Source organism: Schistocerca americana, chromosome 8 (assembly GCF_021461395.2).
Source record: "Schistocerca americana isolate TAMUIC-IGC-003095 chromosome 8, iqSchAmer2.1, whole genome shotgun sequence".
Taxonomy (NCBI): domain Eukaryota; kingdom Metazoa; phylum Arthropoda; class Insecta; order Orthoptera; family Acrididae; genus Schistocerca; species Schistocerca americana.
The window spans coordinates 290,683,163-290,707,156 of record NC_060126.1 but is presented as its reverse complement, the minus strand read 5'-3'; the positions used below and the strand labels follow the sequence as shown (position 1 = coordinate 290,707,156).

The 23,994-nt window shown below is 41.0% G+C and overlaps 1 protein-coding gene across 1 annotated transcript in view; it reads left to right on the top strand.

Annotated features, from left to right (window-relative positions):
• The first annotated feature begins 1,117 nt into the window (after window positions 1–1,117).
• LOC124545232 (rabankyrin-5-like) overlaps window positions 1,118–23,994 on the top strand; it is a 65,631-nt gene continuing 42,754 nt past the window's right edge. Inside the window, exons 1-3 of the mRNA XM_047124103.1 lie at window positions 1,118–1,165; window positions 7,097–7,499; window positions 19,192–19,359. Coding sequence (XP_046980059.1) covers window positions 7,162–7,499; window positions 19,192–19,359 — 506 coding nt within the window. The 5' untranslated portion in view covers window positions 1,118–1,165; window positions 7,097–7,161. The remainder of the gene's footprint in view (window positions 1,166–7,096; window positions 7,500–19,191; window positions 19,360–23,994) is intronic.

The window sequence follows — 23,994 nt, the reverse complement described above, 5'->3', positions numbered from 1 at the left end:
CCTATAAATATTGTTTGGTATGTTTGTATTCGTTGGTCCTATATTTTCACTATCATCTATATGTCGATGTTGATATGTCGTTTCTTCTCAGCAATTTAACAAACAACTTTGATCAAGAACATCTGTTAGAAAGTTCAGTTTGGCCATTAACAACAAACTTTATCATTTTCCTTAATTCCAATGCTCCAGCTTTTTGTATCACAGATGGTAGCTAATAGCCTCACATTTACGTCACGTCAATTTCAGAATGTATTCACACTGATCGGCACGGCACGTCATGTCACGTCAACTGGCTTAGCCCTGTACCAAACGTTAACAGAGCTTTCATCTCTATACAAATGTCAGCGTATGGTATTGGAATTGAGGAACAATATAAATTGTTGATGGTCACAGCAAACTTTATAAGGAATATTATTGACCAATTTTGTACGTTAAAACTCCGAGAAGTGAAACACCATATAAAGACACTGGCAATAATTTGTTACCGAAAATATACACATACAAACATATCAAAGACATAGAGCCTGTTTACCTTATCCTTTACTTTTTTCCCTACATAGGAGATAACTTCGTAAACAGCTTTGTTGATCTTCTTCACTAAAGTAGACTTTTTCACTTAAAGTTTAGTTAATGAAAATTGCTTCACGAATTAATGTTTTTATTTATACACAATGTAGGCGACAGCTCTGTTTAGTTGCTGTAAATCAAAATCATTTTTCAGTTTCAGACATCTGGTCACGCTTAAAGAAAAAAATGACCAAGTCGTCACGGAACTTTTGCAATTTATCACGTAACCAAAGCGAAATTATAAAAGAAAGGTTAAAAAGGCACGAAAACACAATATAACAGGAGAGAACGCGGGGACAATAGATTAACTTCTGATGTCCGCATGCAACACAGTTCCTCCCAGAAACATCATCGTCAAAACTTCCACAGAAACTTTGACGCGACATGACGTTGATGTACGTTGTGGAATGTTTTGACGTGATTTTACGGCAAGGGTGAATTGTAAGAGGATAGGTTTGCGCAGTCGATGCGTTGAATACGTCAGAAGATTCGATTCAATGAATCGATGCTTTACATCGACTGTTATTCACAAATCGATGTATACCGCCCTTTCCAACTATAGTTCGAAGTGTTGTCCCATGTCCTTTGTTATTGCCAGGTAGAGGTGGGCCAAACGGTTATTCTGGAGTAACCGTTATCACAGTTCCAGTTATTCTTTGATAACCGTTATCGTTAACGGTTATTAATAACTGCCAAGTTATTTTTCGCTAGCGAATACCGATAACTCCGACAGTTAAATAACGACATAGTTGGAATCCATCAGTTTAGTTATCAGTAGAACTGCGAGTAGTGTGAAATAGCAGGAATGTCGTATGACTCGTGTCATAACCTCAGCTTATTAACTCCGGGTACATTTTAGTTGATGTTAGAACGATTATTAGTGTTTCAGATTATATGTTTGTAGGTTATCGGTCGCTATTAGAAATATTATCTTCGCAGCTGCGACAGAAAGTACGCGGAACTTCGCCAAAGCACTGTTTACGTAAAATGTTAACAACGTGCGTTTTTAAGTATGAAGTAATATGTAAACTGAGTACTGTAGGTTAAATTCGAAGCTTAATTTCTTGTGCTGCTCACATAATAGAATAAAGTGTACAGTCTTGTAATACAACAAAAAATATACGTAATGTGACAGATTCGTTTACTCCTGTGCTGTAAAAGCTAGTCCTATTGGGGAAAGTGTGAGTACGCTAATCCAAGTTTTATGTCAGATTTGCAAACTGCTCGATTTCTCCAGCGACAGCATGTTTATAACATATGAAGACATGCAGATCGAAAAGGTTGACAGTGTTACATTTCTGGGACTACAACTCTATAATAAATTCAGTTGGGAAGGGCATACCACATTTTTTCATTCTATTATTTCATAAGGGAACATATTCTGTGGTAACTCATCAAACGTAGCAAAAGTTTTTCGCATGTAAAAGCGTGTAATAAAAATCGTTTGTGGTATCAATTCAAGAACATCATGTAGGAACCTGTTCAAGGAACTTTGTATTCTAACCACTGCTTCCTAGTATATTTATTCCTTAATGAAATTTGTTACAAGTATTTCCAACCAATAGCTCAATACATAATATCAGTACTAGAAATGGGAACAGCAATCTACATAAAGACCTAAAATTACTTACCTTGGTCCAAAAGGGGTCCAATATTCAGGAACATGCATTTTCAATAAGCTGCCAGCAAGTCAGCAACCATTAAAAACTTGGTTTCAGATAAGACACGGTTTACAGTGTGTTTGAATGACTATTTGATACATAAGTGTCTGATTCCACCCATCATCAATATGCCGGAAATGTCTATTTTAAGTGTGTCTATGACGTCACTACATACACATGGCAACAAACACGAAGATACATATAAATAATACAATAACATTTCCCACCAAAAATACAATCAAACCAATGGGACAACTGCGGGAAGTTGGGGGTTTTAGGGTGAGGACAAGCTAGTAAAAAAAACACACCATGATCCCAAAACACAAAATGAAGAACAAAAAGAAAAAAAATACAGCATTCTGCTACACCAACAAAAATCTGCAGGAATCGGACACTTCCCTTGAACAATATAGGTCAACTATAGGTGACCATACCAAAACACCAATACCCACAACTAAAAGTACGAAAATTGGAATCAGACAGTTCCCTTGACCTACATAGGTCAAACTCAGATGACGATACTAAAACATCAACACACACAATTATGAAAATGGGAATCGGTCATTATCCGGTGACCTATATAGGTCCACCACAGCTACTGATGCCAAAAAACCAACACCTACAACTGCGAAAAATAAAACCACAATCCCAAAAGTCCACAAATCAATCACCCCTACATAAATTAAATCACATTCAATACTTCATAAATACACAAAACATCACAGCTAGAAAAAAAAAAAAAATTAATTACCACCAGCAAATTCCGGCACTGCAACCTAGATCGACAGCCCCCCCCCCCCCCCCCACACACACACACACACAAAAACCAACTCATAAATACCGTGCCGTAATGACATTCACACTCCACAACACCTTTACGTCGAAGCAGACGGGTGGAATCAGACGCTTCCAGTGACCCCTCCTTCTGCTCTGTAGATGAATATCGTAACAGAGACTGATAGACCAGCTTAGGTAAAAATTCTGCTATATTTCAGTTTTGACAGCACTTGGTTGCAACAGTCAAGATCGGGTATTCTGTGTACGATAAATTTATTAAAAGTACGTAACTGTGTTTTATTCTGTCAGTGTACCAATTCTGTAAATATTAGCAGTTACTGTGATATATTCACGTATTTTGACAATCTCCTGACAAATGATGAGGATAATAATTATTATATTCCACTGTATTATTTTATACTTTCTGACATGTTATTTGTCATTCGTGATGGCCAGCGGCTATTTCCGTAGCAGTACGAAAATATTTGTTCGCTCCAGTTACTATCCTCTCTGGAAATATCACCTGGAACTACGACCTTTAACTGGAGTCACCGAGTCAGGAACGTCTAGACACACAGTTATTCCGTTACCAGCTTCCAGGTTATCTGTGGTGGTAGCCCGATAACTACCAGAGAACTAGAACTACGAGCCAATAAAGATAACTGCCAGAGGAGAATACCGGCTCTGACAGTTATTTCCATAGTCGCTCGAATTCCTTAGTAACTTTCCTTGTACTACCCGTCCAAGCTAAATTAACACGTAAGGCGGTGGCTTAAGGGAAGGACCGTACTTGTTAATGCCTGTACTGCAGCTCCTATCAGCCACGGCTCGGACATTAACTTTATTTAATTGTTTATGCTAAAAGTAACGAAGGCCCACGAAATAGTACACAGTTCTTATCAACAGATGGCGCGCAGTCTCACAGTTATTCCCATGGTCTATAGAACGCCTCCAAATGCGCAGTACCATATTCGGTCAACAGATGGCGCGAGGCACTGTTGACACTAAACAGTTATTGAAATAACTGCCAGAATCAGAGGAACGGTTATCGCAGTAACCGTTACTTCTCAGTAACCGGTTATTTCTATCAGTTACGTTATTTTTTGCCACCTCTAATACAGTGGAATATAATAATTATTATCCTCATCATTTGTCAGGAGATTGTCAAAATACGTGAATATATCACAGTAACTGCTAATATTTACAGAATTGGTACACTGACAGAATAAAACACAGTTACGTACTTTTAATAAATTTATCGTACACAGAATACCCGATCTTGACTGTTGCAACCAAGTGCTGTCAAAACTGAAATATAGCAGAATTTTTACCTAAGCTGGTCTATCAGTCTCTGTTACGATATTCATCTACAGAGCAGAAGGAGGGGTCACTGGAAGCGTCTGATTCCACCCGTCTGCTTCGACGTAAAGGTGTTGTGGAGTGTGAATGTCATTACGGCACGGTATTTATGAGTTGGTTTTTGTGTGTGTGTGTGTGTGTGTGGGGGGGGGGGGGGGGGGGGCTGTCGATCTAGGTTGCAGTGCCGGAATTTGCTGGTGGTAATTAATTTTTTTTTTTTTTCTAGCTGTGATGTTTTGTGTATTTATGAAGTATTGAATGTGATTTAATTTATGTAGGGGTGATTGATTTGTGGACTTTTGGGATTGTGGTTTTATTTTTCGCAGTTGTAGGTGTTGGTTTTTTGGCATCAGTAGCTGTGGTGGACCTATATAGGTCACCGGATAATGACCGATTCCCATTTTCATAATTGTGTGTGTTGATGTTTTAGTATCGTCATCTGAGTTTGACCTATGTAGGTCAAGGGAACTGTCTGATTCCAATTTTCGTACTTTTAGTTGTGGGTATTGGTGTTTTGGTATGGTCACCTATAGTTGACCTATATTGTTCAAGGGAAGTGTCCGATTCCTGCAGATTTTTGTTGGTGTAGCAGAATGCTGTATTTTTTTTCTTTTTGTTCTTCATTTTGTGTTTTGGGATCATGGTGTGTTTTTTTTACTAGCTTGTCCTCACCCTAAAACCCCCAACTTCCCGCAGTTGTCCCATTGGTTTGATTGTATTTTTGGTGGGAAATGTTATTGTATTATTTATATGTATCTTCGTGTTTGTTGCCATGTGTATGTAGTGACGTCATAGACACACTTAAAATAGACATTTCCGGCATATTGATGATGGGTGGAATCAGACACTTATGTATCAAATAGTCATTCAAACACACTGTAAACCGTGTCTTATCTGAAACCAAGTTTTTAATGGTTGCTGACTTGCTGGCAGCTTATTGAAAATGCATGTTCCTGAATATTGGACCCCTTTTGGACCAAGGTAAGTAATTTTAGGTCTTTATGTAGATTGCTGTTCCCATTTCTAGTACTGATATTATGTATTGAGCTATTGGTTGGAAATACTTGTAACAAATTTCATTAAGGAATAAATATACTAGGAAGCAGTGGTTAGAATACAAAGTTCCTTGAACAGGTTCCTACATGATGTTCTTGAATTGATACCACAAACGATTTTTATTACACGCTTTTACATGCGAAAAACTTTTGCTACGTTTGATGAGTTACCACAGAATATGTTCCCTTATGAAATAATAGAATGAAAAAATGTGGTATGCCCTTCCCAACTGAATTTATTATAGAGTTGTAGTCCCAGAAATGTAACACTGTCAACCTTTTCGATCTGCATGTCTTCATATGTTATAAACATGCTGTCGCTGGAGAAATCGAGCAGTTTGCAAATCTGACATAAAACTTGGATTAGCGTACTCACACTTTCCCCAATAGGACTAGCTTTTACAGCACAGGAGTAAACGAATCTGTCACATTACGTATATTTTTTGTTGTATTACAAGACTGTACACTTTATTCTATTATGTGAGCAGCACAAGAAATTAAGCTTCGAATTTAACCTACAGTACTCAGTTTACATATTACTTCATACTTAAAAACGCACGTTGTTAACATTTTACGTAAACAGTGCTTTGGCGAAGTTCCGCGTACTTTCTGTCGCAGCTGCGAAGATAATATTTCTAATAGCGACCGATAACCTACAAACATATAATCTGAAACACTAATAATCGTTCTAACATCAACTAAAATGTACCCGGAGTTAATAAGCTGAGGTTATGACACGAGTCATACGACATTCCTGCTATTTCACACTACTCGCAGTTCTACTGATAACTAAACTGATGGATTCCAACTATGTCGTTATTTAACTGTCGGAGTTATCGGTATTCGCTAGCGAAAAATAACTTGGCAGTTATTAATAACCGTTAACGATAACGGTTATCAAAGAATAACTGGAACTGTGATAACGGTTACTCCAGAATAACCGTTTGGCCCACCTCTACACTGTATTATTTTATACTTTCTGACATGTTATTTGTCATTCGTGATGGCCAGCGGCTATTTCCGTAGCAGTACGAAAATATTTGTTCGCTCCAGTTACTATCCTCTCTGGAAATATCACCTGGAACTACGACCTTTAACTGGAGTCACCGAGTCAGGAACGTCTAGACACACAGTTATTCCGTTACCAGCTTCCAGGTTATCTGTGGTGGTAGCCCGATAACTACCAGAGAACTAGAACTACGAGCCAATAAAGATAACTGCCAGAGGAGAATACCGGCTCTGACAGTTATTTCCATAGTCGCTCGAATTCCTTAGTAACTTTCCTTGTACTACCCGTCCAAGCTAAATTAACACGTAAGGCGGTGGCTTAAGGGAAGGACCGTACTTGTTAATGCCTGTACTGCAGCTCCTATCAGCCACGGCTCGGACATTAACTTTATTTAATTGTTTATGCTAAAAGTAACGAAGGCCCACGAAATAGTACACAGTTCTTATCAACAGATGGCGCGCAGTCTCACAGTTATTCCCATGGTCTATAGAACGCCTCCAAATGCGCAGTACCATATTCGGTCAACAGATGGCGCGAGGCACTGTTGACACTAAACAGTTATTGAAATAACTGCCAGAATCAGAGGAACGGTTATCGCAGTAACCGTTACTTCTCAGTAACCGGTTATTTCTATCAGTTACGTTATTTTTTGCCACCTCTATTGCCAGGTGTCACTTGTCATGTGTTGTGTTTATCTGTTGTGGCTCCGTCTGTAAGGAGGCTTTTCTGCGCAATGTCACAACTCACTGAATTTGATAAAGGCCGGATAATTGCTTTGTATCAAGATGGCTATGCGATCAGGGCTATTTCCCGTGCCTTAGGATTCAGCAAATCTACAGTTCATCTCTGGGTGAAGAGGATGGCGAAAGAAGGCCACGTTACTTGTCGGCGTCGCTCTGGACGGCCACGGATTACCACGGAGGATCAAGACAAGAGTATACTCCGCTGCGTTGGTGAAGACCCATACAGGACAAGAAAAGAAATTAAGAACATGCTTCACCTAAGCGTGAGCAAGGAGACTATACGCCGTCGGCTCATCGAGCAAGGAGGGCTGAAAATCGGCGAATTTAGGTGTGTCCAGAAAAAAAAAGATTCAATTCAGCATTTGCCCTTCCTTTAATTTACCCCTGCTACTTCAGATTTCAAAAGTAGTTTCTAGAACAGTGTTTTCGAGTCAACGATGTCAGAAACTTTGTCTTTAAATACTACAACGATAGGTTTTAGTTCCTCTGGTGAGCCCTTAAAGATAAGTCAAGGGTCATTATTACCTCACATGACCCTACATTTCTGCGGAACCCAAACTAATCTGCCGTTCTTCAGTAATTAATTCGTGCCAATATTTTGCTACCATGAATTAGTAAAGCGCGGTATTACAGACTTTTGCTTTAGAGTTGGATTCGTTTCGTTTTTCTTGAAATTGGTGGTATTTGGCATGTCTCATGTATCTTGCATATTCGATAGAATTGTTTTGTCGTGGCATGTCTCCAAAGGATCTCCATGATTCTGAGAAAATGTCTATTCCAGGGACTTGTGTTTCGACTTCAGCCTTTCATGCTCTGTCAAATTCTTCTCGCATATATGTTCCATTTCATATTCATCCATCTCTTCTTCACTTTATGTAATTTTGTCTTCAATTCCTTTATCTTTGTATAGATCTTCTAGCTATAGATTCCTTGTATCTGTCAGCTTTCCCTCCCTTACGTAGAACTGGCTTGCATATGGATTCTCAATGTTCATATAGGTGCTTTCTTTTCTCCAAATGTCTGTTTAATTATCCCATATGCGGAATTTCCATTTCTCCTAGACATACGTGCTTCTACCACCATGCATTATTCCCATTGCTCTTCCTGTTTAGATATTTCTGCCCATCTCATTTTTTGCCTGCTTAATTTTCTTCGTTTTTATATGCTCTCATTTCGTTAATGAAATTCCATGTCTCCTGTGTGAACCAGGTATTTCTGCTGGGCCTTGCATTTTTGTCTGTAAGATCATCTGCTTCCTTCACTGTTCATCTCAAAACTGCTACCCATTCTCTCTATTCTATTACTTATCCCTTTGCTAGTCAACAGTTACCTAATGCATCGTTTAAACACCAGCTGGTTCTTTCGACTTATCCAGATCCCATCTCCTTAATTTAGTAACTTTCTGCAGTTTCTTCAGTTTTAATATGTAGTTCAGAACAAGTAAATTATGATCAGAATCCAAAAGTCACCAGGTTCTTTTGTGAGTTATGATTTATTCATCTCATAGTGTATATTTGCAATCCAACTGATTTGCATGTAGAAGATGAATTCGTCTGCTTAGTAGTAGCATTTCAGTATCAGTGCTTTATAGAGCTCTCTCGAGTCAGGAGGAGTATTAGACACCAGTCGTCGGCTTTGACCGGTGAGGTACTATATGGGAACCATTTAACTTGGGATGTAGTCTCCCTAGTTCTGACCATTAGCAGTCGGGAGACTGTGTATCATAGTGATTTACAGATCTTCATTGTCAACTTTGCAGTCTACTATTAGTGATTGTGGACTGCATTGTTCGCTTTGTTGCTGAGCTGTGCTTCACTGTCTGTATTTTGTTGCAGACTGCTTGCTTACAGTTCATGAAGGCGGAGCTTGTTACTCTCCACACTCCCACCTCTGCCCACAGAATATCCTATTCGCTCTCCACACCCCAGCTAGTTTGGGATACTAATGGCTGCTGTGATGTCACCTTTAGGTGCATATTTTCACAGTTGGTTGTTAGTTGGTGAACTTAACAAAAGTCAAAGCAGAAAAACCTGGTTGTGGTGATGTACTGATCTGTAGCTTAGCCCAAAGTCTAGGTTAGTTTGAAAATTGGGGCCAATGGAATGGACCTATTCCACCTGTGTACTTTGATCCGTGATGTCATTGAGGTGTATTGTATTTGTAGGTGGTTTGATGGAGTAAGCAGTGGCATACTGTGCATAGTGTGTCAGTTGACAGTTGCTCAATGCCTTGTGGTTGAGAGCTCAGATGTATACCAGTTACTTTGTTGTGTCTGTCTGCAACTAACCCTCTTTATATAGTGAGCAGCAAACTGTCCTTTCTCTAATATTGTTTTTATATGACTTCTTTAGTATTGTTCTCTGTGTCTTGAAACTACCATGTTAACTCATAAACAAAAATAGCAATATTACCCAATCATTTCCTCTTACGGTGCTACCTGGACTGCACCTGTGGCAGAAATGTGGCAATAGGATGAGTTTTAGAGTCTTGGACAAAGCTGGACTAGGCCAAAGGCTTCTCATTGGCACTTCAGAATGGTAGGAAACCAAGGGGCTAGAAGAACTGAGCTACACCTCCCTGCCACCACTATTGCTGCCTCTCAGTATGGTTGCTTGCACATAGCTGTTGTTCACTGATCTCCTGTAAACAGTGCCACTGATTGTTAATATGGAATTTGTGCAGAGGGTTCTGGGCATTAAAATTATATTCCTTGTGTGATTGATAATTTCCTCTTCTAAGGAATAACAAGGAATCACCTATGATGAAGAATTACCTTTCTGTATTACTATGATGGTTTTTTTTCCATCTGTAGCGTATGTTTCTCTGGTCCATTTCTGTTTGTTTAGAAGTTTAGTAGTACTGGATATATTTTGCAGTTTAGAATTTAGATTTAAAAATCCCTTTCTTGCTATTACATAATCTAGCTAAAGCCTTCTGATGTTTACATCTACCTACATACTTCGCAAGCCACCGTATGGTGCATGGTGGAGGGTATCTTGTACCATATGCACATCAGAGCCAGGCGAAAAGGACTGTCTAAAGGCCACTGCCCAAATCCTAATTTCTTCGTGGTCCTTACTCAAAGTGTACATCGGCAGCAATAAAATCATTCTGCAGTCAGCTCAGATGCCTGTTCTCTAAAGTTTCTCAGCAGTGTTCTGCAAAATGAATGTTGTCTTTCCAACAGGGACTCGAACTAGAGTTCGCGATGCATCTCTGTAATACTCGCTTTTTGATGAAAGCTACCGGTGACAAATCTAGCAGTCTGCCTCTGAATCGTTTTGATGTCTTCCTTTGATATGACCTGCTGGGGATCCCAGACACTTCAGCGATAATCATAACTGTGTCACACTTGGGTTCTTTAAGTGGTCTTTTACAGATGAACTACGGTTTTCTAAATAAAATTCTCCCAATACACTCAGGTTGACCATTCACCTTCCATATACTACAGTCCTTATGTGCTTGTTCCATTTCATATCGTTTTTGCAATGTTACACCTAGATATTTAATTGATGTGACTGTGTCAAGCAGTACACAACTAACACTGTATCAAAACTGAACAAGATTGTTTTTCCCACTCATCTCCATTAACTTACATTTTTCTACATTTAGAGGAAGCTGCTATTTGTCACATCAACTAGAAATTTCGTTTAAATCATTTTGCATCCTCCTACGGTCTCTCAATGATGACACCTTTCCGTAAACCACAGCATCATCAGCAAACAACTGCAGATTGCTCCTTGCCCTATTGATCAGATGATTTACATACATAGAGAACAAGAGCAGTCCTGTCACACTTCACTGGGCCACTCCTGACAATACTCTTGCCGCTGATGAACACTAGCCATCAAGATAATGCACTAGGTTCTTTTATTTTAGAAGTCTTGGAAACCTATTCCGTATATTCGTATCTTAGTTAAGTTTGCAATGGGGCACCACACCAAACGGTTTATGGGAATCTGGGGACATGGACTGTATGCACGGGCCCGCCACCTCATTCGCCAACACAAGCAGGCGTGCTGGGAACGGTATGTCCACCATAGGCCTCTGTACCTCCCCATGGCAGGTTTGGGCCAAGATTAGGTGCCTCTATGGCTATCAGACCCCTGTCAGTGTCCCTGCACTCTCACTGAACTGAGCAGTTTGTACTGACTCCAACATAATTGCAAACTGCTTGGCAGGGCATTTTGCTCTGAATTCCGCATCTGCAAATTACCCACTGGCCTTCCGCTCCGTGAAAGAGCGGTTGGAACGTCGGAGTCTTTCATTTTACACGCGCCACCCTGAATCCTACAATGTTCCGTTCAGTGAGCGAGAATTCCAAAATGCCCTGGCCGCTTGCCCTGATATGGCTCCCGGGCCAGATCACATCCACTATCAGATGTTCAAACATCTCTCGGCGGACTGCCAGCGACGCCTCCTCGACCTTTACATCTGTATCTGAGTCGAGGGTGGGTTCCCGTCGCAATGGTGGGAAAGCATCATCATCCCCGTTCGAAAACCTGGGAAGAACCCACTAGAGGTGGACAGCTACCGCCCCATTAGCCTCACCAACAGTTTTTGCAAGTTGCTCGAACGCATGGTGAGCCGGTGGCTGAGCTGGGTACTCGAGTCTCGGGGCCTTCTGGCTCTGTCTCAGGGTGGGTTCCGTAAGGGCCGCTCTGTCGCCGATAGTCTGGTGAGCCTGGAGTCTGCCATCCATACGGCCTTTGCCCACCGTCAGCACCTCGTCGCTGTCTTTTTTGATATGTGGAAGGCATACGATATGACATGGCGACATCACATCCTCTCTACGCTTCATGGTTGGGGTCTTCGGGGTCCGCTGCCGATTTTCATACGAAATTTTCTGTCGCATCGTACCTTCCGCATGCAAGTTGCAATCTCCAATAGATCCCCCCAAGTCCAGGAGAACGGGGTACCACAGGGATCTGTCTTAAGTGTCTGCCTGTTTTTAATTGCAATTGCAATTAATGGGCTCGCTGTGGTGGTGGCCCTGTGAACAGCATACTTGTGGAGGGAGGCCTCTCTCCACTGCGGTTATGGCGCCAACATTTACTGGCCGCTAATGCTACACGCGTTTGTAGCTTGCCTGGGCATCCCAACTATCATCTCCTGTTCCCTCAGTCTGTCGTCCATCTCCCAGAACGTCGGCCGCAGGTTGTACGATTGCAGTTCGCGTCATAGAGCTTCTCTCTGGGCTTGGGGTGTTTCCTCTTCCACCTCTTTAACCGGGCCCCACTGCGTACACCGCCGTGGTGTGTGCCCCGCCCATGCCTTGGGCTCAAATTGGCACAGGGCCCGAAGGACTCGATCCCTCCTGAGGCCTTCCGCCACCGCTTTCTTTCCATCCTTGCCACGTATCAGGGCTCCGGCATTGTCTACACTGACGGTTCAATGGTTACTGGTCGTGTCGGTTATGCTCTCACTCTAGAGGACCATTACAAACAACACTCATTGCCGGCTGGCTGCAGCGTTTGCACTGCCGAGCTGGTCACCATCTCTCGTGCCCTAGAGTATATCCGCTCCTGCTCAGGTGAGTCCTTTGTTATCTGTAGCGACTCCCTGAGCGGTTTACAAGCTATCGGCCAGTGTTTCCCTCGCTCTTGTCTGGTGATCGCTGTCCAGGAGTCCCTCCATGCTTTTGCCCATTGCGGCCACCCTGTGGTCTTTGTGTGGACCCCTGGTCATGTCAGCATCCCGGGCAATGAACGTGTTGACATGCTGGCCAAACAGGCTGTCGGTGCACCAGCCTTATCGATTGGGCTTTCGGAGAGTGACCTGAGGGCAGTTTTGCGGCAGAATGTACTTTGCACCTGGGGTGAAGAATGGCGCACCCTGCCTTCACCAAACTAACTTCGGGCCACCAAGAAGGCTACCAGTGTGTGGCACTCGTCCTTGCGTGTCTCTCGCCGGCTGCTCATTGGGCACACCTGGATGACGCACGGCCACTTATTGCACCATGAGGACCCACCTCTATGTCACTGTGGATCCGTTTTGACGGTGGTCCGCATTTTGTTGAAGTGTCCCCTTTTAGCTGCCCTCAGGCAAACATTTGCGCTGCCTGATACTCTCCCTGCCCTTTTAACAGATGACACTGCCACGGCAGGCTTAGTTTTGCGTTTCAGGCAGGGGGCTTTTATCATTTAATCTAAGTGTTTGTCATTTCTTTGTTTTGAGTCTGGCCTTTGGCCCTCGATTTTAGCCGTGTGTTATTTTTTTAGTGTGTTTCTAGGTGGTTGGCTTATCCTTCTTTGTCTCTATGGTCAGCCAACCACTGTCACACTCTGTGTGATTTTAATTCCTTTTGTCTGGTCTCTGTCTGCGTCTTTCTTGTCCTGTGTCATCTGTTGTCATATCCATTGTTCATTTTCATTCTGTGTGGGTGTTTGAAGTTTTGGAAAAAGGGACCGATGGCCGTCACAGTCTGGTCCCTTCAATCCCACAAACCAACCAACCAAGAGATTCGCTATAGGCTCGAGGCACCACTTGTGGCCATCTTAAGGGCAGTTCAAGATAGGTTATATGTGTACTATAGGAAAAAGATTTACAAATTATGTCAAAAAGATCATATCTTTTTTTTTCTTGAAATTCTGTACATTGCAGCTATGTAGGAACCAATATTCAAAGTTTTATAACAACAGCAAAGGTTTGTTTCCACAGTTTTGGCCACATTAACTCTAGCTAAGGCCAGTTATTTTCCCACCCTTGCCTAGTGCATATTATAATAAAACTGCGGCTTTAAATAATTCTTGAATCAATTCGCTAGAAAGTAATCTGTTCTTTATACAAGCACATAAGAAAACAAACATACATAAAATACAGAAAAGTTACTGAAGATGAGTAGAACAGAAAAACAGTTCGCAAGAATAGTTGTAATGATTGGCCTAGAAACAGTCTACAATTAATTTCCCCTTCGGAGCCATAAAAAAGACATTTCATTCACATTAAATCTGTTAGGGTCATGTAACATATTATCATTCAGATACTTCCTGGAACCAAATTCTTGTCATTCTCCTCTGTAATAAAACGTCTATCTCCATTAACATTTGATATCTTTTTGTGACAAAACTTGGTGTATGCCATGGTATCACTTTTCTTCCAGGTTGGTTGACAGTAGTGCAGCCTTAGGACTTCACAAATTAGCCTTTTCAATAAGTTTTTGCATAGATAAGTAGATATTTTCCATAGTAACTCAAAATCCCATTTTGGAACAATCCGGAACCAAGTCCATGAGCATCCCCCCCTCCCCCGCCTAATACAGAATGTAGACCACAGAGGCCAATACATTCTTGTGGAGCTAGACCAAAATTTTGTTTCACAATGTTGTTGGAGCATTGCACAACTTGCTTACAGTAGCAACTTTCATGCCCTCCAATGCATTTTTAACTTTGTTGGGAATACTGAAATCACTCAAAAACCTTGAGTTAAAGTATTGTTATATTTTCATAATTTGTATTGCATATTTTACCATGAGAAAAGGGTAGGTAAATTGATAAGTGATGCACAGGCAGGACTATTAATTAGTTCTACCTGGATATAAAATATGAGAAATGTTTTAAATAAACCTACTAAAATAAAATTAGCCTTGTTAAAATGCCATCCAAATCTGTATTGTAGATGTTTCTTGTATATTTTTAAAAGTGACCAAAACGGGACATACATGTGTGTCTACTTATGGCCACTAGCATGACCATAACAGGGAACCAAGACTAAATATGGATCTGTTAATGACCAAAAATGTTTAAAGGTATGTTTTTGGTTCATACCACATTTAACTTGTAATAAATGAAACCATAATACTTAACCTTACATCCCAACAGATTGAATTTCTTCTGATGTTTTATTTCAATGTGTAGAATATGAAAAGCTTATTATGCATTCCGTAAAGAAAAACTCTATGACACTCGGCTTCTTTAAGATAGACCTTTTCGCAGAATTGTGAACCCAAACAAGGACAAACAAAGTAATGCTGCTGTATCTAATGAAATAGCAAATTTCGTGTTAATATATTATGCTATTGTAAGATTGGCTGGTATTCAAAGGAAGCTTAAAAATTCATTAATTACATCAAAGTGGCCACAAATGGAGTAGTGGCCGAAACTGGAGCCTTGACTCATAAGTGCGAGCTAAGTAAGGAACCAATGCTGTAAAGTACTTTCTGTGAAAGCAAATTGGGATTCCATCCGGGTCTGGTGACCTATTTGTTTCCAACTCTTTCACTTACTTCTCTCTGTCAGGGGTGCCTGCTACTGTCTGCAGTGCTCTTTTCGCCATTGCTAGCCTGTTTTTGATATAATCATTGCTCCATCCATCATGGGTTATTTTGCTGCCTGGATAGCAGAATTCCTTAACTTCGTCTACTTTGTGATGCCCAGTTCAGATAATAAGTTTCTCACTGTTTTCATTTCTGACACTTCTCATCACTTTAGTCCCTTTTTTTCCAGTCTACTTTTAGTCCATATTCTGTCCTACTGGCCGATTTGTTCCATTCAGCAGATCTTGTAATTCTTCTTCACTTTCACTGAGGACAACAGTGTCTTCAGTGAATTTTATCATTGATATCCTTTCACTTTGAATTTTAATCACACTCTTGAACCTTTCTTTTATTTCTATCATTGCTTCTTCAATTATATGTTGAACAGTAGGAGAAAAAGTTTACATCCTTGTTTTACAACCTATTTAGTCTGAGCACATTGTTCTTGGTGTTCCAGTCTTACTGCTTCCACTTGGTTCTTGTAAATATTGTGTTACCTGCCTTTCACTATAGCTTACCCCCTATTTTTCTCAGAATTTCAAACATAATGCACCATTTCACATCATCAAATGTTTTTTCTAGGTTGATAAATCTTATGAATGTGTATTGATTTTTCTTCAGCCTTGCTTCCATTATCAACCACATCAAAAAGCCACTCTGGTGCCTTTACGTTTCCTAAAGCCAAACTGATGGTCATTAAACACATCCTTGCATCTCTGTGATTTTCTTGTCTGATTTTGTCCATTTTAGTGTTTGTTGCCCTTCTGCCTTTCTTGTGATTTTCTCCTTTTTTCCACCTGTGTTTTGTATGTCTCGATTATTTTACTCCCACCCTTGTGGAATTATTTTAATCGGAACGAGGGTCCGATGACATAGTAGTTTGGTCCCTCCCCCCCCCCCCCCCTCTTTTAAACCAACCAACCAAAAAAGAGAGATTGGAATTACACATAATATTCTAGAGCCTAAAAAATAACAGTACACAGAGGCATTATGCCGTAGTGATTCAGGTATGTTCCTAACATACTAAAGGTTGTGTTTTCAAATCTCATCAGGTGCATCATTTTTTTTTAATATTTTCAAATCTGTGTTGCAGTGCTATAATATCTATATTATTATCCATTGATAATCTAATACGCTATTTGTGTTTATCTCTTCTTAAGCCTTTTATGCGAACTTGAGCCCAAACATCTTTAGTCTGGGGCTTCTTAGAAACACTGCTGTTTGATTTTTGTTGTTGCCTCTGTAGTTTTCGACCAAGAGAACAGCAATATCTAGTGTGTTTGGCATCTATGTAGACTTGTAACCATTCTGCTTGTGCAGACCATTTACTGGTGTGTACCATCTTGGAGGTTGCCTACATTTCATGCCCCGTTAAAGCAGTGATATCCACTGACAGTCCCTGACTCCCAGCTAAGGAGACCAGTGAACAAAAACCTGAACTGCTTAATACCATTGTCTCAGGTCTGGAGTTTGTTACTCATGTGAAACAGAATTTGAACACTTTTAAATCGCACTTGCAACATTTGACCATTCTTAGTTACAATGAAATTGTTAATACCATGTTAAAATGTCAGGACAAAGGATAAGAAATTTTTAAAAATCCATTTTAACAAATAAATTAAATAAAAATAATGATCAAAAGCATGTTGATAAAGATTAAGAATTTCATCACACCCAACAAGATTCAAACCCACAACCTTCTGCACATCAGGAATGTGCCTTAACCACTATGCAACAACACCGCCCTGTGTACTACACTGATGCTCATAAATTAAGGATAATTGCAGAATGTGGTGCCACACAAAACTGGTGCTAGTAGCATAGGCACTTAGGGAACATACAAGACACAGGTCTGCAAGTCCACGGTGTTGGTGATAAGTTGAGAAAACTGCCCCAAAACACATGTACTACACAACACCACAGTTTCCTGCGCATGTCCCTGACATCAATATGGGATATGATCACCATGCACACGTACACAGGCTGCACAACGGGTTGGCATACTCAGGATTAGGTGGTCGAGCAGCTGCTGGGGTATAGCCTCCCATTCTTGCACCAGTGCCTGTCGGAGCTCCTGAAGTGTCCTAGGGGTTTGAAGATGTGCAGCAATACGTCGACTGGAGCATTCCAGATGTTCTCGATGGGGTTTAGGTCTGGACGACAGGCAGGCCACTCCATTCACCTGATATCTTCTGTTTCAAGGTACTCCTCCACGATGGCAGCTCAGTGGGGCCATGCGTTATTATCCATCGGGAGGAAGGTGGGACCCTGAAAAGGTGGACATACTGGTGCAAAATGATGTCCCGATACACTTGACCTGGTACGGTTACTCTGTCAAAGACATGCAGGGGTGTATGTGCACCAATCATAATCCCACCCCACACCATCAAACCACGACCTTGATACAGGTCCCTTTCAAGGACACTAAGGCATTGGTATCTGGTTCCTGGTTCACGTCTGATGAAAACCCGGTGAGAATCACTGTTCAGACTGTACCTGGACTTGTCCATGAACATAACCTGGGACCACTGTTCCAATGACCATGTACTGTGTTCTTGCCAGCGGGCTTTACGGGCTCTCCTGTGGCCAGGGGTCAGTGGAATGCACCTTGCAGGTCTCCAGGTGAATGAACCATGTCTGCTCACTCGTCTGTAGACTGTGTGTCTGGAGACAGTTGTTCCAGTGGGTGCAGTAAGGTCCAGAGCAAGGCTACCTGCAGTACTCCGTGGCCATCTGCGCGCACTGATGATGAGATATCGGTCTTCTTGTGGTGTTGTACACTGTGGACGTCTTGTACTGTAGCGCCTGGACACATTTCCTGTCTGCTGGAATCAATGCCATAATATTGAGATCACACTTTGTGGCACACGGAAGGCCCGTGCTACGACCTGATGTGTTTGACCAGCCGCCAGTCGCCCTTGTATTCTACCCCTCATAACGTCATCAGTATGTGTCCTTTGAGCCATTAGCATGTCTGAAAACATACGCACACTTACTCGCTACACCGCATTCTGACATGCACCAACAAACCTCTGCGTATGTGCACTGCTGCCAGTGCCAACATGCGATGACCGCAGGTCATCCGCAAACCACCCACCAGAGCGTTGTTTCACCATGTATGAGCATTATCCTTAATTTATGAGTGTGAGTGTACTATCATTTTTAGACCATTATGCACTTTTTCCCAGTTACTTGTGAATAATGGCCCACAAAGGTGAATGGCTGTAGGTTGGTTTCAAAAATTACAGATGGTTTCAAAAATTACGGATGGTTTCAAAAATTACGAATGGTTTCAAAAATTACGAATGGTTTCAAAAATTTGATCTCTTTCCAGGGGCCTCTCCAAACAACATTGCTGGTCAGTACTTACATTCAGAAGGTTAAACATGCTCTAGGCGTACTGCCAATTAACACACATAAAAGTAAGCTGCCTACCTTTCAGAACTAATAGTCCCTTCATCAGAAGGAGAGGGGAATTGGTTGGGGGAGGCTAAAAAGAAAGGGTGGGTCACTCAGACCCCAGGACAAGAGTGACCCACCTGTATTGAGGATGGGGTAGACAAAGGTCAAGGTGAGGTGACAGGGAAATTGCAGCAAAAATAGTTGACATTGCTTTTATGTTGTTCTTATTATTGAATATTTTAAGATTATATTTAATTCGAATTATTACTTAGCAGTTTTTGAAGAAATTATACAATTTTTCATTATTCTTCCAGTTAAATGAATCATTGGTATTAATTACTTAAGTGAATTTTTTTCTGTGTAGCACTCAAAAGAATGAAACTCCTCTTCAGTTTGCAAACCAGAGTCAACTGACTGATGCAGTAGAATCTCTTTGTAGTGTTGACATGTCTTTGCCAGACACCAGCAGAAATTGTCCATTTCAGTCACCACCTGCAACTGGACAGGATGACATTACTTCTGTTCTTGTTGGGTATGTGTAATACATAGTTATGTTTCTGTACACTTCCCAGCCTTAAGAATTTAGTGGATAGTTAGTTTATTTAAATAGTAACCAAAATACACTTTGACAGATTGTTCTAAAAATCCTTTCTTAGCTGGTAAGCTACCCACGCTCAAAAATAATGTAGATGGTGTATTGGGAGGACATGCTTGCAACCATTTCAGGATGAATTATATAAATATCCTTCCTAAGTCTCCTTACATTTTTATATTTTTGTAACTCACAAATATTTTCCTCTAAATTTTCTAAGCCTTTGATCAGTAAAAGCACAGAAAAATATTAAAATTTGACTTGGATACATAAAATGTCTGATCAGATCACAAGTTTCAAGAGCAGGTTCCCATCTCCTAGTAATATATGAAAGAATCTATACAATGGTTAATAATTTAAAAAAATAAATTGAGAAACATTAAAACTGTATCAGTTGATGTTTAGTCTTACTCGTACTCTGCTAGCACCACCGAACCCACACACTTGTTTCCTTCTGCACATCATCTCGTCCATCGCCTGACATATCAGCATCATGTTACATGCTCTGCTGTTTGTTTACTGGAAAAATTTTATCAGCATCCTGGTGCACCTGTGATGCTAGTGTATATTATGAGCATTACGGTCATTTGTAATTGGTTCTTGGCATGTAAGCACCCAAAATAGAATCGGCCTTTAGAAGCATAGTGGGCAGGGCACTTAAAAAGTTCCAGTGCGCAAGAAGGCTGGGAAGGTGTAACAAGGCATAATGTCATAGCCAGAGCAAACCATTACTAGGATAATGTCGTAAAAAGGCTGCTGCAGAAAGGAGTGGGCATAAGATGAAAAGGGTGACAGGATCAAGATCTTGGATTATATATCAAAATAATCAGCAACCAGTTGCATAAAAGAAATTTTATTTCTTTTATCGGTTTCAGGTGCTTATTGCCCTTCTTCAGGAGCTTATAGTCATAATGTTATTTGTGAGTGTCAACAGTAAGATGCATGCAGCATTTTGCTATGGTCATGTGGTTCATAGTGCCTGTACAAAAGTGGTATAAAAAATAAGACAAAATCTACTTTTTTACACTATTTTTGTACTGGTGCTATGAACTAAAAGACCACAGAAATATGCTGCATGCATATTTTTGTTGACACTCACAAATAACGTGATTGTTATAATCTTCTGAAGAGGGGCACTAAGTACTGAAACCAATTAAAGAAATAACATTTCTTTTATGCAGCTGGTTGCTGATTATTATGATATACATGTGGTTACAGTTGCTGGAGATTGGTAAAATGTTAATCGTGAAGTATGACATACAATTCGGAAACTGGTCTCACTTGAAGAATGAAAATATTCTTACATAACGACGACAGCAAGAATATTTTAACTTGTCAAGTAACAAGTGTCTCAAATATCTTCTTTAGAATCTTTGCAAGATGTTATAATAAACTATCTCACGCCTCGAGATGATAATACAATAAGCATCACTGCAGTTGAGGAATGGAAAAAAGTGATTGTTACGTGCCACCTACATACATTCTTCATAAACCACAAACCAGCAACCTCCATGACATTTTTTTGCAACAAGATAACACAAGAGCACACACTGCTCCTGCTATCCTTATCTACCCACGATATACAGAGGGTGTGACTCTTGCCTTGATCTGCATCTTCTCCATCTCCCTCACCCATTGAAAACATGTGGTGATGGCCTGTCAAGAGACTGCAGTGCCACCATTCACAAGCCACTATGACTGATGAACTCCACAGGGTTCATAGAATGACATACCAGTATCTCTCATCCAAGCTTATTTCATTTGTTGACTAACCTGGTGAGGCATTGTTGCTGCTAAAGGTGGCAGTGCTTTGATCTAAATTACGAGGGCAAATCAGATAATCTAGGCCCCCAATTTTTTTAGCCAAATTACAGCTGTAAATGAGAAGTCAACATGTCAATTCCCAACGCTGGACCTTTCTTGGTTATGCCGGTGTTATCTGCTGGTAGTCCCATCGCACGGCGCTGTTGCCAGTTGTTAAATATGGTGGTTGTGTTCCACGCATCCACTGCATTAGAGCAACAGTGTGATTCGTTTTCTATGGAGCAAGGGACGAATGCCATCAAGATGTACAGGAAAATGCAGCCCACATATGGGGAAAACTGTCTCACTTTGAGAACTGTGAGGTGGTGGTGGTGTGAGTTTGACAAAGGCTGTGACGTTTTGCATGGCAATGAGCAGCTGGGGAGGCCACGTTCATTGCTGCCTGATGACATTTGCCACATGGGTGCAATGGTGAAAGCAGATTGGCATGTGCACATCACAGCCATTTCCTGGAAGCTGGCGTATCATGTGGGAGTGCTTACAACATCGTTAACAGGTCCTTAGGGTACTGGAAGGTTTCATGTCGGTGGGTGCCTAAGCAGTTTGATGACATGATGAAAGGCAAGTGAATGAGGTCTTCACCAAATCATCTGGAACAGTACACCAGGGAGGGTGAAGGTTTCCTGGACCACATTGTTACTGGCAGTGAAATGCTGGAATCAAAGCAGCAGAGTATGGTGTAAAAACTTCCAGGTTCACCCATGATGAAAAAATTCTGTTAGCACCATCTACTGCGAAAGTTATTTTAATGGCCTTCTGGGATAGCTGTGGACCGCTCCTGTTGGATTTCGTACAAGGTGCAACCATCAATCTCGACAGTTATTGTTCCCCAAGTCATGTCTGAAGGCTGTCATCATGCAAAGGCACTGAGGGATTCTCAATGTGGAGAGTGTGATTCTGCTGCATGACAGTTCAAGACTGCATGTGGCAATCAAAACTGTTGAAAAGCTCTGGGCATTTTACTGCGAAATATGGGACCACCCAACATACAGTCCAGACCTCGCCTCCTAGTAATTTCCATGTTTTCAGATGGCTGAAGGAGTTCCTGGCAGGACAGCAATTCGCAGGTAACAATGAAGCCAAGACAGCAGTCCAATGGTGATTCCATAGACAGCAGGATGAATTCTACAGCAGGGGCATTTCAAATTTAGTGCTGCCATCAGACAAATATGTGAACTGTTGTGGGGACTATGTGGAAAAATAGTGTAAGCTATGTAGAATAGAAGGTATATTTGTCATTACTTGTATGTTTGCTTTGGCTAATAAAAAATAGGGGCAAAGACCTTGTGATTTACCTTTGTACACACTCTGTGTACTCCAAATCCATACACATTATAAAAATGGTTGCTGGCACATTAATAATCAGTGTAACTACCACAACACTGAATGCTAGCATGTAAACATATATGCATTGTGTCGTGCAGGTGCCGAATGTCAGTTTGTGGGGTGGAGTTCCGTGCCTGTTGCACTTTGTTGGTCAATATATGGACAGTTAATGCTGGGTATCCAATAACATTGTAGTATGTCCTGTCTACTCACCAAGCAGTGAAGGAGAATAAGCATATAAAGATATTGACATTTGCAAGCTTTTGGAGCCAATTTCTCCTCCTCTTGGCAACTGGATGATGGGGAAGGAAGAAGGGTGAAGGAAAAGGACTGGTGAGGTGTAGGAAATGATAAGAGTTTGGAAAAACCATCCAGAACCCCAGGTCAGGGAAGTTTTACCCGATAGGATGAGAAGAAAAGAAGACTGATTTTTGGGACTGCACCAGACAAGATTTAAAAACACGAGAGCTTAAAGGTGGAAGATAGGATAAGACACAAGACAGAGATCACTTCAGAACAGGACACTTGAGTTAATAAGAATGGAAAGCTAAATGCATTATATGTGGTACAGATGGAGGGGAACAGACAGATCAGGATATGAAAGATATAGAAAACTAAAAGGGAGAAGAGGGGAATAGCTATTGAGAAGAAATGCTGAGACTGAAGAAACTAACATAAATGGGTGGTGATATGTGGGTACATATGACAAGTCTTACAGTGAGGATGGACACAGGAGTAGGAACCACATGGTAGGAAAACAGGTGCAGGAGCAGCATAGGACCTGAAAAGGATAATGCAAAGCTTGGGTGGGTGATGAAAGGCTATTCTAGGTGGGGTGGGCAAAATGTCAGGCATAGTGGACCTCATTTCAGGGCATGATTTTATGAAGTCGTAGCCTTGTCAAAGTAGCTGATTAAGATTATGAGAAGGAAAGTTGCTACTCACCAAATAGCAGAAATGCCGAGTCACAGATAGGAACAACAAAAAGATTCTCACAATTATAGCTTTCGGCCATTAAGGCCTTCGTCAACAATAGACATACTGTTGTTTCAGTTGCCTGAGACTGCAGTCGCGTGTGTCTGCAAGGCTGTGGGGGAGGGGACATTTGATATGGAAAGAATGGCAATTGTTGAAATGTAAATACTGTTTGTTAGTAGGTTTAATGTGAACAGAAGTTTGTGTATATTATCGTGAATTGCAGGAAACCACAACCAAAAGCTCACATTTTTATATAAAGGCAACAAACACTGCTCTTGCTGTAGAAAGTCTGTTAAAAAATGGCTGGTTTCACACTAGTTTAGGTGTGTCCTCAGGCAATCTAAACAATTATTAGAAAGGAAGTATTTTACAATTTTTCTTTTTTCCTTACCTTGGTCAATACTGTTAAGAGTCATAGAGTAGACATGTGTATAAGGTACTGACATA